The 16109-nt window shown below is 40.7% G+C and overlaps 1 protein-coding gene across 1 annotated transcript in view; it reads right to left on the reverse strand.

The window, feature by feature from the left end:
- Positions 1-15599, reverse strand: part of LOC308160430 (scavenger receptor cysteine-rich domain-containing protein DMBT1-like) — a gene marked incomplete at both ends in the record, with an annotated part of 42362 nt that extends 26763 nt beyond the window's left edge. The window contains 2 exons of the mRNA XM_080534344.1: positions 9185-9511; positions 15230-15599. Coding sequence (XP_080390470.1) covers positions 9185-9511; positions 15230-15599 — 697 coding nt within the window. The remainder of the gene's footprint in view (positions 1-9184; positions 9512-15229) is intronic.
- Between the last annotated feature and the right edge of the window lie 510 nt (positions 15600-16109).

A 16109-nucleotide genomic window follows, 5' to 3' on the forward strand; every position in this document is an offset into this window, starting at 1 on the left:
ACAGTTAAAAGATGCGTCCCGTTTTGAACCAATACGGAACGCTGTTTGTTCCGTATTTTCAATCCACCCGCATTGCGTGATTCCTCCAATATATCATACAGAGCTGCCTGCCAAGTCTTTTATTTGTGAAATTCCTTTAAATAAAGCTACCGGACACGAGTTTCGCATCTTTCTGCACGCGCGTTAACTTGAGTCTGCAATCGAAGCGGGAGGCGCGCGCTGCTGGAAGAACCTGTGTTCACACGAGCTGCATGTCTTAGAACGTAGCAAGCAGTGTTGCCAGATTGGGCTACTTTTGGTCACGCTGGACGGGTGGATTCGGCAGCTTTTAGACTGGTTGGGCTGGAAATGTCAATTCCGTCCGGCAACCCTGGTAGCAAAATATGTGCATACGTATCTGGTAGCCTGGTACTTTCAAATCGCAAGTTGTTTCATCCTCTGTTCTGTTTTTCGGGGTGATGGAGGAGAGATTGGCAGTGAAATTCCAGATAAAATCCATGATGGGACTTTGCTCATCATCCTCCGTCCTCACACTCATGTTTTTCCCCCTCCATTAATCTTCTGTTATTCAACACAAGTGTGAAAACGGATTGTATCCTTTATCTCAGAGACACTATGACATACCGTTTCTTAAATAGGCCTATTCACTTAATATTCACTTAATTTGGGTGAGATGATAGGCCTACTTTGCAACTTTACCGTTTTGGTAACTGTTTTTTGTTTCTCTACTGTAACATAATATAACATTGTTATTATTATTATTATTATTATTATTATTAATTACAATGTACAATACAAATACAACAATTGGGGGTCCCTCAACATCAATCCCAAAGGCCTCATTCTGACCCAGGAAAAACCCTGGTATGTACTGTATAACATGATAGCCATCTATGAGCAATGCACTGTATATAAGATGATGACCACGGGTCTTTCTGCTGCTGACCAAGGGGCTGAGTCCTGTTGATGGGGCCCAATTTTCTTTTAGACTCTGTAGGCTACTGTATTTGTTTATTAAGACTTACATAAATATGATATATTGTCTGAATTTGTCTTGTTTTATTAAATGTTCCAATTATTTTTATTTCTTGTGCTGGTTTATTATGAACAACATGTAAAATTGCAGGAAACTAGCACAAATAATTGGGTGGGAGAGAGGGGCCGCCGCTGCCAAAACGTGCACAGTTTTGGGTCGCTCCACCGCCAAAAAATCGTACTCCAAACTTTTGGTGAAACTTGGCAGCCCTTAAGGCTTTATTGAAACGATGTTTAACTTATGATGTACTAGCACTGGCGCCCCCACCCGCCCTTGGGCCCGTGGTGGTCGTGGTCCCGAGGAGCGGGGCCCCGAGGGGTGTCCCTTATTTCTCTGACTGAAAGGTGGCAACCCTAGGCTTACAAATCTTCGATATGGGCGCGTGCACGCAGACATAAAAATCCCTGAAGTGTCGATCTGTCGAAATGAAGATACTCCACTCTGCAGGGGTACTACATTTGCGCAGCATTCCGAATTATTGATTTTTATGAAAACGGAAAAATAAGATGTAAAATAGTGCAATACTGCCGCAATTAACAAGGCGAGGGAAATGGTTTGGCAAGAAATTGCTGACCGATTAAATGCGTAGGTCATACTAGCCCCAGTTATTGTTATATGTTCATATTTTAATAAATGAATATTACTACTGTGGTGATATCCGCAGCAGGCTACAAACCATCATATCGCCACAATGGCCTAGTGGTATTGACTGCTGCCATAGGATTTATTCGTCATTTTATATCAGTGGTTCGAATCCCTCTACAGACGCACTTTTTACTGCATTTCGTTGTCTGAATCTAATCTAAAATCTCATCTAAAAAAGTATTGTAGGCTATAAAATTATGGTGCAGGCTAATTTACAAGAACTGACACGATTACAATGGTGTTTGAAACCTTTGCATGAAATCTTCGGTTAAATGTAAAAAAAAAAATTATGAATGACTTAGTCAAGTCTCGAACTCGCAACCTTTGGAACTCGAGTCCGCAGCCTTAACCACTACACCACCAGACCGCTGTCATGACGGCAATGCAAGTTGAGACAATTACTTCTTTTTTTTTTTACACTCTTTTCTTTATCTATCACACTTTCAAAATATCAAGTTATCTATCACACAATCAAACTATCTATCGATCGATCACACTTTCAAAATATCAAATTATCTATCTATCACACAGTCAAACTATCTAATCTATCTATCTCATGTGAAGTGGGAACTAATATTTCCTAAAAGACACATGAGGAACTTTCGTTCAGGGTTTAGTTTCCGCCTATGAGCCTTTTTTGACGCACGGATGACTATAGCCTGTGTTTTAGCCTGGTCGGGACCAGGCTAATTATATCTGACTCAGAAGGAGCTCAACCAAGCAGCGAATTATTTGAGCCACATTGATGGCACCGAACGCAAGCTAACATTTTCGAGGCTTAGAACTTTATCGAGCTTTGTGGAATATGGCCCAGTTCAGTCTGTAAGCTGAAGATTGTTAGCATGCTAGCATTGTAGCTCGGTATTCTGTCTATGTTGTAAATACGGTTAGTAACTTAGTATGTCTACGTTGTAAAAGTTGTAAGACTCATGTTCAGTGTGTAATACTGGAATACTGTAACATGTCAAGTGTAATAGATTACAGAAATGTTAAAAGTTTAAAAACATGTGCTTTCTTTGTTAGAACCGAGCTAGCCGCTAGTTGGCTAATGCCAAACACACTACTCTGATGATTTTCAATACATGTAATGTTTTTCTTCTCTTCCTCTTGTTTCTATTATGACCTTCTCCCTTACGTCCACTGACCCTCATCTACTACCTGGAGTTACTATGGAAGTATGGAGTTGGACAAACATACTTAGTGCTACAGTATGCTTAGTGCTAGCATACAGTGCTAAACTGCTGCCGTCCAATGTCACCAAAACCTCCGTCTGGCGTCTCTACAATGATGCTCTGCAAACATCTGGTATGTAAAATGTGTGTGTGGGACTACAATCCAAGATTACAGAAATGTAACATAATGTAAAATATGTTACATTGTGTTAAATATGCTAAAACAACTTTTTTAAATGACTTGACTGATGGCTGTGTTAACAGCCAGGCCCTGTGTATACACTGTGATAGCCATGCTAATGTGCAAACAGTTTTGATTTTGCACAACAGGTGAGAATAACTTCATCCTATGACACTGTTGATTTGGTTGATTGAATTTCATTTACCCACACACACACCTCTGTGATGTTACTTTTCACTGCATCTAATCTTTTTCTTATCTTCCTCTTTTGCCTCTCTTTCTTAGGTCCACTACCCCTCTGACCCTCATCAACCAGGGCCCTTTTTCCTCCTTAATATTAGTCATGCCTGATGTTATTTTATAAAGTCTAGATTTGAGCTGTAACTCTGTGCCTCGGATAGGAGCAATTTATCACTGTAATAACGTGCCACTTTTTTACTCCTACTTTTTTTACATGGTTCATTCTGATTGCAGTACTGTGATTTGGTACACTTTTTTTGTGCTTTGGTCGACATGACGTGACGTGCAATATTGGTGTGAAGTGTGCCCATATATTTTTATTTTTATTAGATGTGCTTTGGTCGACATGACGTGACGTGTTTGTGAAGTGTGCCCATATTCTGTGTATGACACAATATTTACAGTGATATCTTTATCCTACCTATGCTTGTGTACTGTAAAATAAATTCTGATTCTGATTGAATACTTTTTTGTATCATTACAAGACTAACTATAACAGTTACAACAACCATAAATAATAATAAGCTGGGTAATTAGCTTAGGTAATACCTTGCTAGGTAATAATGTTATAGCTGTATAACTATAGCTGTCTGACCGAGTGACCAGTATTGACAGCTGATAGCTGTCAAGCTAGAGGGGGAGTGGTTGGGGGTGGGGTTGACCAGCTATTGTTACCGCCCATTACCTGCCTGTGTGAAGGTGTGAAAAAGTCCCAAATCTTTGAAGGGCTTTTTCTCAGGATTTAGTTTTCAGGGTTAACAAGTTTCAAATACTCATGTTGTCTTACATTTTTTCCCGATGTCTATGTATGACACATCATTTGAAAGATTACAATCTGTAGTTTAAGCATATGTAAAAAACAGAAAAATGACTTTGCCCCCTCTTTGATCATTCCACCAGATCGCGTCACATAATGTTTTTCTTCTCTTCCTCTTTTTTCTATTTAATTATTACCTTCTCCCTTACGTCGTCCACTGACCCTCATCTACTACCTGGAGTTACTATGGAAGTATGGAGTTGGACAAACATACTTAGTTACCAGCACTTTAGGTAATTATCATTGTCATGTTAGGCTAGCTATTTTATGAACATGGTATGATGGTATTTTATGAACATGGTATGGTAGTATTTTATGAACATGGTATGGTAGTATTTTATAGGGGTGTAACGATACATCGATTCACATCGATGCATCGATTCATTGACTAACGATCTGATTACATCGATGCAATGTAAAAATATCGATCTATATCGTCATCTTAAAGATACACCTTTATTTTGAAATGGCACATTCTGCGTGACTGTCACCATTTCCGTGCAGCGCGCGACTAGCAGCGGCAAATTACAAAGTCAAAGAGCGCTGCACACTGTGTGTTCTGCATTTTGTGACTGCGGCGGAGAACAGCGAAGCGGTTTTAGCTGCGACTGCCAAGCCCGCCCACGGCCGACTGTGATTGGTCAATGCTCTAGTCTAGCCGACTGTGATTGGTCAATGCTCTGGTCTGTAACAAAGCATCTGTCCTATGAATGGGCAAAGGCTGCAGGTTGGACCTTACTTACTTTACTCCGGTTTGCTTGTCCAATTTCATTGGATAAACCTGAACAAAATTCCTATTGATAAAATCTACAGGTAAATCATTACTCCCGTAATCAGTGATCTAACATGACTGTCCAAGCATAGCCTTACCTTTCACCAATCAACACATCATATCAGATCAGTGCTTCCTAGAGGAAGTGTGATGGATGGCCCTATATTAAAAATTATCCTGACCTGCGTTCAGAGCGTAGTGTTTGTCCTGAACATGTTGATCAGTTAGTTTTTTTTGAAGAAAAACCTCCCAAAGAAGAACACTGGAGGATATACTTATTATATAACACTGGAGGATATACTTAACTTATTTTGGTTAAGAAGAATGTATATAAGATGTACTGCACTGTACTGCATTTGCACTTATTATTTATTATTATTTTATTATTATTTATTATTATTGCACAAATATACTGTAGGTTTGTGAGACTAGTGAATGGGTCTATTTTTCTTTTTGTAACAGAAGAATACTGTATAATACAATATGATTTAAATGCTGGATACCTGGAAGAGCTCACAAATAAAATGGTCAAATAATATTCTAGTTGTTTTTGTGAGTGGATAATTGTGTTAGATTGGCATATGATATCGCGTCATGTCGATCATATCGTCATATCGATCTTGAATCGAATCGAATCGAAATCGTATCGTGACTGACATTGTGATATCGTCAAACATTGTATCGTCATACAAACAAATCGATATAATATCGTATCGTGATGAAGCTGGTGATTTACACCCCTAGATGAACATGGTATGGTAGTATTTTATGAACATGGAGTGCCAGTAACTGTAGGCAATATTTTAATATACTATCTTCTTTCTGTTGCAGCTTTGATGCCCCCCACCCCACCAGACACAGCAGCTCAGAACATGACTGTCTAACTCAGAGCCGAGTGCTCATTGAAGTACACCACACACTCTGGCAATATTTTGTTGAATAACAAGAACAGTTGGGCATAGATACAGCATTTTGAACTGTGTCATGATGTAGTATATTTTACTTGAAACATACATGTAGACATATATGTGCTGTGGTTAGTGGGTACACACACACACACACACACACACACACTGATCATTAACAGATGACCAACACAGAAGGGGCCGCAAGGTTCCTTGGGGCAGCTTGGAGACACACACACACACTGACCACTCAGATGACCAACACAGAAGGGGCCGCAAGGTTCCTTGGGGCAGCTTGGAGACACACACACCCACACACACACTGACCACTCCATATTGGGGCAGGGGACGGGAGAAAAGGCCATCATTGGCTAAAGAATCTTTGACCATATCTCTGGTTTGGTTGGCTCAGGGATGAAGGGATTTACATAGGACAAGGGATAAAATCCTTTGGAAAACCACTCTCTGTCTCTTTTTACTTCCTGCGACCACCCAGATGACCTGCTGCAGACCAGAGAAGACCATGCTGTGTAAACTGCTTTTTTGAATAAATAGTCTTAAATCTGCTCAAGAACTCTTCCTCATTTTTGAGCAGCAACAGATACCAGAATATACAATAATGATTTATTAGCTATTGATAGTCAATTCACAGACCTTGCATGCTTACCTGTGTATAGTCTGTTGTATGTTCTCAGTTGTTGCCCTCAGTTCCAACTATACTTGTACTTGTTGCATGGCAAATAAAACTTGAAACTGAACTATAAGGCTGGACATTGACCACTGAGCACTACACTATTTCCAGCACAAGACATCAGCAAATTACTCTATTCTTATTCTGATTGATGATTTGTTTGGATCATTAAAAGAATAACAGTTACAACTACCTTAACGCCTCCATAATAATAAGCTGGCTAATTAGCTACAGTAATAACATTGCTAGGTGATAATGTTAGCAATAGCTAGCTAAGTACTGTAAAGTTCTCTTTGAAAAGTCTATCTGACCCAGTGACTAAAGCCGCTTTTCCATTGACCGGCCCGGGTCGGGTCAGGTCGGGTCGGGTCGGGTCAGGTCGGGTCACTTTTGATCTGTTCTGTTTCCATTACACAAACCGAACCGGACTAGTAGGAGGAGTCGTCGATAGTAGGCGGAGTTACGCGTCACACGCAGCCTGGCAAAAAGCTTCCGGGTGTACACAGCAGTGATTTTTTGGGAGAGAAAGAGAAAGAGAGAGAGGAAGCTATGTACACATAATAAAGTCATGTTTTTTGAACCCTTAAAACCACTGCCTTCACTTGTCTGCTTTATGAACTGTAGTATCATCATCGGGAAACGCAGACAAGACGCGAATCTACCGGAATTTGACTCATGACACAGCCGGTGTTATTCACAGACAAACACGGTGCCGTTTGCGGGTTAATAACTTCGGTTTACCGGGGGTTAGGATAACAATTCAAACGTGTCCGGAAAGAGGAGAAGCCAGGGAATTCAAAAGTTTTTGAATGGAGTCGATCATCCACTCCTATCACCGTGGACACAGCGCGGAGCGAATTCCCTGTTAAAACCGGCATTTGACTCATGAGTGAATGGTGAAAATGGCTGGACGGCTGCTGGCGAACTCCCGGTTCATCGAGTTTACGGTTAAAAGCATAACTTCTCGGGGTGTCAGCGCGGTGGTTAAGGGCTCAAAATGACCGTAGACAGATGGTGAAGTTAGCAAAGGAGTATTGTGTTTTTTTTACCACCTCCACAGCCGGTGTTATTCACGGACAAACACGGTGCATAATAGCGATTTTTGTGTTGTGCTTGTTGTAAATAAAAGTTATATGATTCATTGAAATGACATTAAACTAAGATAATACGATGGTCAGCATAATTTTCCGAATCTTTATTAATAAGCTATTACAGAAAATGTAGTGACATTTTCCTAGTGAATGTGGTATTTTCAAGATGGCGGTTGTGAAGAAATAATATGGGATGGGACATGGGATGACGATTGTCCATTGACCAATCAACGGTGTGGGACCTGGGACCTGGGACCCTGGGACCCTGCTCGGATGTGGTACCTGGGACCTAGGACTGAAGCGACCCGGACCGACGAATGGAAAAGGGAACCGAAGCGGGCAGACCTAGGTCAGCACCAGGTCGGCACCAGGTCTGCATCGTAGTGGAAAAGCGCCATAACACTAATGTTTGCACACTGATTGTACTTTGCACAGCTTGTCGCACTATTGTTCTGCTGTAGTGCGACTACCATCACTTATACTTATCACTTTATTACTTATTATTGTGACTATGTACCTTGTTGAAGAACCAAAGCGAAATATTTTTATTCTTGTGTACTGTAAAATAAATTCTGATTCTGATTGAAGACTTTTTTGTATCATTAAAAGACTAACAATAACAGTTACAACAACCATAAATAATAATAAGCTGGGTAATTAGCTTAGGTAATACCTTGCTAGGTAATAATGTTATAGCTGTATAACTATAGCTGTCTGACCCAGTGACCAGTTTTGACAGCTGATAGCTGTCAAGCTAGAGGGGGAGTGGTTGGGGGTGGGGTTGACCAGCTATTGTTACCGCCCATTACCTGCCGGTGTGAAGGTGTGAAAAAGTCCCAAATCTTTCAAAGCCGTTTCCTCAGGATTTAGTTTTCAGGGTTAACAAGTTTCAAATACTCATGTCGTCTTACATTTTTTTCCCGATGTCTATGTATGACACATCATTTGAACGTTTACAATCTGTAGTTTAAGCATATGTAAAAAACAGAAAAATGACTTTGCCCCCTCCTTGATCATTCCACCAGATCGCGTCACATATGACCGGACCATGGAGACCGAGGCGGAACCCCTGCCTAATAACCCCGGGCCAGCTAGCCCCCCCTAACACCAAGCCGGAGTGTCCTTCCGGTGTGTGCAATTCCCCATGGTCTTAGTGAGAGGGATATCACAATGTGCACAACATCTTTCTACGGTCTATGACCGAAAGCTCGCAATAAACGATGCTGCTTTTTTGCACTCTCTTTGATACTCTTGATCCAGCACCTCAGCTATGTCTGATCACGGATGAGCGGTGGTATTTTCACTATTTTCATGGCATTCAGTTCAAAGTGATCTTGTGTGCCGTGCCATGGGCATTCTGTGTGCCAACCCAGCCCCAGGCGTGGCGTTTCCATGTGTTGTTTTTCGGGCGGCTTTAGAATCTAAATACCAGGAGAACACAGTCTGAGGCTAGATAGTGTAGATAGTGTTGTAGATACATATTCATATACTTACTCCGGTTAGACGCTGCAGAACATTTGAAGAACATGAAAAAGGAGGAAGAGGAGGGTTAGGAAGTAAGTGTTTTGTGCATGAATGTTACATTCACAATATAGTTACACTTGAATAATAAAGCTGATCGCATCATAGCTCACCTCTGCAGACCACACCTGCATCTTCATCATGCCTGCAGTTGTGCTGACCTACACGTTGAGATCGGCAGTCAAAGAGAGAAGCCTCTGTGCCGACACAGCCCATGTTGTCCAGCAGAATGGGAATACCGACTCCACTTCCGAACCAAGCCTGTCGAGTGGCGCTCACAGCGTCCCCGCAGCCCAGGTGTCTGCAGACAACCGTGGCCTCCATCAGGTCCCAGTCGTCATCACACACTGTACCCCATTGCCCTGCATGGAACACCTCCACCCTACCAGTGCACTCGTCAGGACCGTTCACCAGTCTAATCCGTGGACCAACTGCGATCACTGTAGAAAAGAGGACATCTAGTGTACTGGAATGTACAATGTGTTGTCTGAAAGCTGGATTTCACATGCCCACACGTTCGTAAGAGGGGCCTCATTCATAACGGGTGCTTAGATCAAATGTTGATCTTACCCGTGTCGTACGTAGAAAACCACGTCAACGTAGTGATTTATACAATTTCAACGTGAGTCAATTTGATCTTGGAAACGATCGTAGCTCGACGTCGAGTATTCAACTTGCTTACACACATTACCTACTGGTTATGCGGAGTTATTACAGGCATTAGGCGGTGGGCCGAAGCTGTCTATCTGCTTTCGTTTGTGAAATGATCGATCTACAACTACAGACTAGTTGATTTTTTCATATAAGCTAAATAGTTTTTTTTTAACATGTTTCCGTCTGTTGGCAGACGATTTTCGATCAGCGTTTTATGAAAAGTAAACTTACGATCCATAAGTTAATAAGGAGAATGCTTGGGGCTACTATGCCGCTAACCAATCAAAACCCGTTAAAGCGTCACCTGACTTGACGTCTGCCAATGATATTCCTTCAAAATACGGAACTAGACGTAAACAACGTATTATCTGGAAAGACGAGAAGACTGAGTTGTTTCGGATAACTTTACTGTCAAGTATTGTTTCAGGTAAGATGTGCATGTCATACTAATTCATATCACATATTAATGAACAAGTCCATGTCATGTTGTGTCAATACAAACATGTTCTAATATGCTATTTTAGTGAAAAATCCGACCTATCGTCACCCGCGATTGTGAAGCTAATTAATTAACAAGCTAGTTATCTAACTTTAAAGGGTACAATAGCTAAGTTACCAATGTCAACTATGTCTATTCTCAATTATGTCAATAATAATTGTGCCAAATTGGGACCAGTAACATTAACTTGTGTGTGAGTATGTTATATGTGTGTGCAAGCATGTTTTTGATATTGTCAATCGTCTCACTTTTACGAGGTGAGCTGGTAAGACAAAACCCAAGACTAAGGGCCGGTTTCACAGACAAGGCTTAAGCCTAGTCCTGGACTAAATCACACTTTCAATGTAAAATCTCCATTGAAGATGCTTTTTAGTCCAGGATTAGGCTTAAGCCTTGTCTGTGAAACTGGCCCTATGTGTATCTTCACTTGCCTTGCCTATAATTGACGAGACTAGACAAAGATTCAAGTGTTAGAGAACATTTATAACACTAGTGTGTTTTCGCAGTGCAAACACAGACACATGTCTGTACATGGTAGGTTGTTAGATTTGCATGTGCATCTCCCTTTCACACATTTTGTTTTTTTGCAGGAGCAGTATACAAGCTCTAAAACTGCGACTGGGGCTGGGGGAAGGGACATCCAGTCAATCTCAAAGAAATCTCCCTCTATCTTCCAGCCATGGCTCATTGGCGGAGGGATGTCTGGCTGGCTCTTAAGGGACCTCCTGTATATGGCTGCCTGGTAGTTTGCCCGCTGACTATGTTTGTGCAAGGCATCCTTATTTAGTGGTAGACTTCGGTCATTGCACTTCCCACTCTTAAACATTTGACACCTAGCTAAATGTACATCCCTACAGCCTTTGTGGTCGTAGAGGTCGCATGTAAATGCCTCAATTTCCTCATAAAGCTCTGTTGGCAGTTGAAAAGCTGTTCCCAACTTTTGGAAAGTAGCACAATGCTCTTTGTTGGACAGGAGTGTTTTTACGGCCTTCACTTTTCCATTGCCGTGCAGTGCACTCACTGTATCACAGCCGGTGAAACAGTGAAATCCAATGAGCGCATCAGAGACTTCATCACCAAGATGGCTGTGTATTCTCTGTACGTGTATGGTGTTTGTTTGTCCCTTTCCCTGTGTGGAAGTACAGGTTTGCTCCTATTTCCTTACAGAAAGCGATAGCCAGTACAAACACATCTGTGTCAGGACTGCTGATCACAACATGTAAGCTATACTGTGAGGCATGTTCACAGTGAAGCAACAGCAGGGTGTCTGCCTCCTCCTGTATTGAGAACAGTGTGAGCAGTGGTAAAACCTCAAGTTCTGTGCCACTGCTGTTGACTCTGATCACATGACACTCAGACCCATGTCCAACAATCAAAGTGATGTCTTGAATTTGGTTTTTCCTGGACTTGGACCATGTCTCAAAAAGAAACTGTTGTAGGTTTTCTTTGTTTTGGCCACAAGCCAAGAACTTGGACCAAAGTCTTCTGGTCAGCTGAATATATTGTTGTCAACTGCGCAATGTGCAATATTCGAAAACACCACTTGAAGGGTTATGTGCAATATATATTTATACCAAATGATGCCATGTCCAGGTGGAAACTGCTGCCAATGTCACTCAATGTTTGTTGCTGTCCTGTTGTTTACTTTGCCCACTGTATGTTGTATGTATCGTCTCTGTTGCACTTGAAGCATGAAAGTACCATGCCCAAGACAAGTTTCCCCTCGGGGACAATAAAGTATAATCAATCAATCAATCAATCAATCAATCAACTGACATCCTTTGTCAACTGACAAAATGCACCACTTTAGATTTACTCACTTTGGCTGCATTGATCAGGTACATTAGTGCACTGTTGGCAAATCTTCCAAATGTATCTTGGGGTTTCATAGCCTGTACTAGTGCCATTGCATCCCACACCCAGGTTGAGCCATCAGGGATTTCTACGGTGGCTGGTGGATTTACTGATCCTTCTAGAAAGTGCATTAATTTGGCTTTGTTTTCACAAGAGAGCCATCTATGTTCGCAATTGCTGCAGGAAAGGGTCCCAGACTATAGACCAGCATTTCCCCTATGTCTATCTTCCTCACTGTTCCCACAACAATAGTAAAAGTAGTAAAGCTTCCAAAGTTATAGCCTAGTTTATTTAAAACTCTCCTAATCTGTTTACCAAGGTAACCCCAGATGCTCAGCCCTGGACTGCACTGCACATCTTCTGGACCTGACCTGGCAGGGCTGACCCTGACCCATTGATGCCTTGTTCATATCTTGTTCATGTCATATCTTAGCTTGTTTATATCATATTGTTAATAATGTCCATGTCATATCTTAGCTTGTTTATATCATCTTGTTCTTATAAATAACTTATATTGCTATAAAAAACCTGCAGCCTCCTGTAGGCCTACTGATTTTTCCCTTCTCTTGTGGGCTCTTTCAATGTTTCGTATGTTGGCATACTGCATATACATTAGGGATGCAACCTCAGCAAATATGTTCAAGTCAAGACTAAAAACCCATCTTTTTAATATTGCCTTTAAATGACTAAATAATTAAATTAAGATTATAAAAACCCATGCTTTTAATATTGCATTTAAGTTACAAAATAATTAAATTAAGATTATAGAATGATTAAAGCACTTTGAGCTGCAACGTTTGCAGGAAAAGCGCTATACAAATAAAGTTATTATTATTATTATTATTATTATTATTATTATTATTATTATTATTATTATTATTATTATATAGCATTGTCTATGGTAGCCAATATTACCGTAGCTGGCACATCTGGAATGTAACTGTCTACTAGGTTATATTTTTTTACAGCCCTTTCTGCAATTTGGTTTTCTGCAGTGTGAAGATTCACCCACTGTAGAGAACAATGTACAAATTTGGTCCAACTTGCATCTGAAAATGCAATAATATTGTCCGTTCGGTTTGTTAAATGCATACAACACTCCATAATTCATCACATCTCGTTATTTTCCCGTGGTTGCTAGGGTTAACATCCAGTCAGTTGCTAGGGTTAACAGCCAGTGTTTACATTTCGGGGTCCTAATGAAGCCGTACTCGAATTCTGATTGGTTTATCAACTAGAGCGACCAGCGATGTCCCTGAGCAGACAGACGATTAAAAAACTAGTTTGTGAAAATCTCAGACATAAATACAGCTGCCAACAAATTGTTATAGACTAAAGATAATTACTTATTATAATAAATTAATTTACTCTGTAGATGGAAAAAGATAAACTTCGCGATAAACGCGTTCGGCCCACCACCTACATGTGAGCCGCACTGCCTAGTGTAATTCATGCAAGTGGCTCGTAATAAAATTAACGATGTTGTTATCAGCCGAGAAAATGAGTTTAATTCAAGATTTAAAAGGAACTGATGTTTCTGATTGTATTTCAGTCTTCCTTTATATCCCTCCGGAGCTGTCTATCTCCCCTTCAACATGCCTAGTGCGTTCCACAACGGACCTTGCCCGGCCAAGCTCTAAATTATACTGGATTTTCTCCGGTGTCAGGGAGTGAGCAGCCATATAAGAATAAGACCACCTGATAAGAATAAGACCATTATATTATTACAGTATAAGCAGCACTCGAGTTGAGGGGGGATGGCATCCCCCCTGAAATAAAAACAGTCAAAATCACCCCCCTCTTTCCATACTTAATGTCATTTTATCAATGAACGTGGTATTACTGCTATTTCAAGGTGCGAGGGGGCACGCACACATGCAATGACAGTTACTGACACTGAAGTCACTGGCGAGGGGATGCTAAAATTGTCCTCTTATAAAATCCACCACCTCCCCTGATTTTCTTTTACAACTTGAGTAGAGTATAAGCATGTGCCTGTGTGCCTGGTTAGTTGTCATGATCAAACGTTACAAATGCAACTTACAGAGAAGCCACCCTTCTCTGCCCTCTCCCACTTCCAGACGAACGCCTACCCTATATTATAGCACTTGTCTTAATTCAGCCGCTATAATTCAGCCTCTATCACAGGGTGTTAATACAAACCTCATTCACCTGCGTTCATTTTTACCTGCGTTGGTATTTATAGAAGGAAGCACGTACGCAACTTTAAACCATCTCAGCCCGTTTTATAAATAATGCTTACGTCCGTTTAGAAAACTGTGCTTACGTGAAAGTCAAAGATGACGTTCAAGTACTTCTTTATGAATGAGGCCCCTGGACTGTATTTTGAGGTAATAAATCAGTGAAATGTCCCTTTAGCTGTTTAGCTGTTCTGTAGTTCTGAGTGATTACAGTCCATAACAGGTGAAGAGGCAACTTAAGGTAAAGTCGTATGTACATGACTGTCACAAGCTCAATACGGTAGAAGAGAAGTGACATGATAATGATCTTACCGTCTGGCTGTGGGGTTTCTTGAGCTTGAACTGGGACTAAGGAAAAATCAAAGAAAAGGAATGGAAATTGAAAATGAGACAGATATCAAAACTATGAGACAACATTAGGTACAGGTTTATCTTAGAGAGAGAAATGGTAGCATTGGACAGGCTGTCAAGTGCCAAAATATGTCATGAAAGAGGACAAACATACGCTGGTAAAATCACATCACTGGAGATCACCTAACCCTAACCCAAACAAACATTCAATGCTGCAAAACTGACATGAGAATGGTCATATTTGTCTGTCAAACTTGATCCCACTGTACTAGTGTTCACTATTTCCACATGATCTCAGAAATGGAAGACAGTGTGATAAACACACTGCAACACAAGCACAGGTTAGAAGATGTATTTCAAGACAAATATTTTCAGCTATATTAGTAAGTGATCAAGAGAGGTTACTTGGACCAGTCTCAAATATCAAATTAAAAAAAAGTCCTATGGCGCTTCCAATGCAGGCTATGTTTGTCTCCAGACAGCTTTGTAGTTATGGACTTTTTTTTATTATTATGATGCAATCACTTTAAAGCAATTTCAGCACATTTTGGATTGGTAATTTAAAGGAGGTTGGGGAATTGGTTAAAACACTAGCTTACCTGAATGGGTGGTACCCTCACATATGACTGCTGCATCCTCAAAGTGTCCACAGTTGTGGTAGCCCAGTGCAAGGGAGCCACACCCAAACAGTGACTCTTCATTTCCTGAACAGTGCACATCATCCAGCCAGATCTCTCCCGTGCCCTCGCCAAAGTGAGCCTGTTCCAGGGCCTGTTGGGCTGCCCCACATCCCAGCTGTCGGCACACCACCTGGGCATCTAGCAGGTTCCAGTCATCATCACACACCGTTCCCCACTGGCCTCTATGGTACACCTCCACCCTGCCAGAGCAGTTGTTTGGGCCGCCCTCTAAGCGCACATCGCCTATGAAAGTTAAAAAAAGACACTGGTTACATTTCAGTGAAGCCATTATAATTTTCATCTTCAGTGAAGACAAGGCATTATAATCACCTTAGTCTGCATGAGTAATAAAATATTATTCTGTACATCATGTTAATAATAAGATTAGTTAATAATTAATAATGGTTGATGGTTTTAAAAGGAGTAACACATCTATAACTACTACTTTAAATGTGTATAAGCAAGTTATCAACAGTACTAATTAACTACTTATAAGGTAAATACTAATACCCTTGTTCATGATCAATAATTATTTTACAAGTCATTAGTTAAGTATTTTGCATTAGCAAATCTAGTGGTCACATTGCGTATCCTATTTGTGTTCATTTAAGAAATGTTTGTTAAGGTTTGTAAATTATATTTTGCTCTCAGTACAATCTCAATGTCTCAATGATAAGCAAACACAATCATAGGAGAAATTATTTTTGTGTGGTAAAAATAAAGTATTGGATTGTAATGCTATTAATGTCAGATGGAAATAATTCATACAGTATACTGTATTGTTTTTTCACTGAGAGTG

The sequence above is a fragment of the Nansenia antarctica genome, assembly GCF_963989245.1.
Source record: "Nansenia antarctica genome assembly, chromosome: 6".
Lineage (NCBI taxonomy): Eukaryota > Metazoa > Chordata > Actinopteri > Argentiniformes > Microstomatidae > Nansenia > Nansenia antarctica.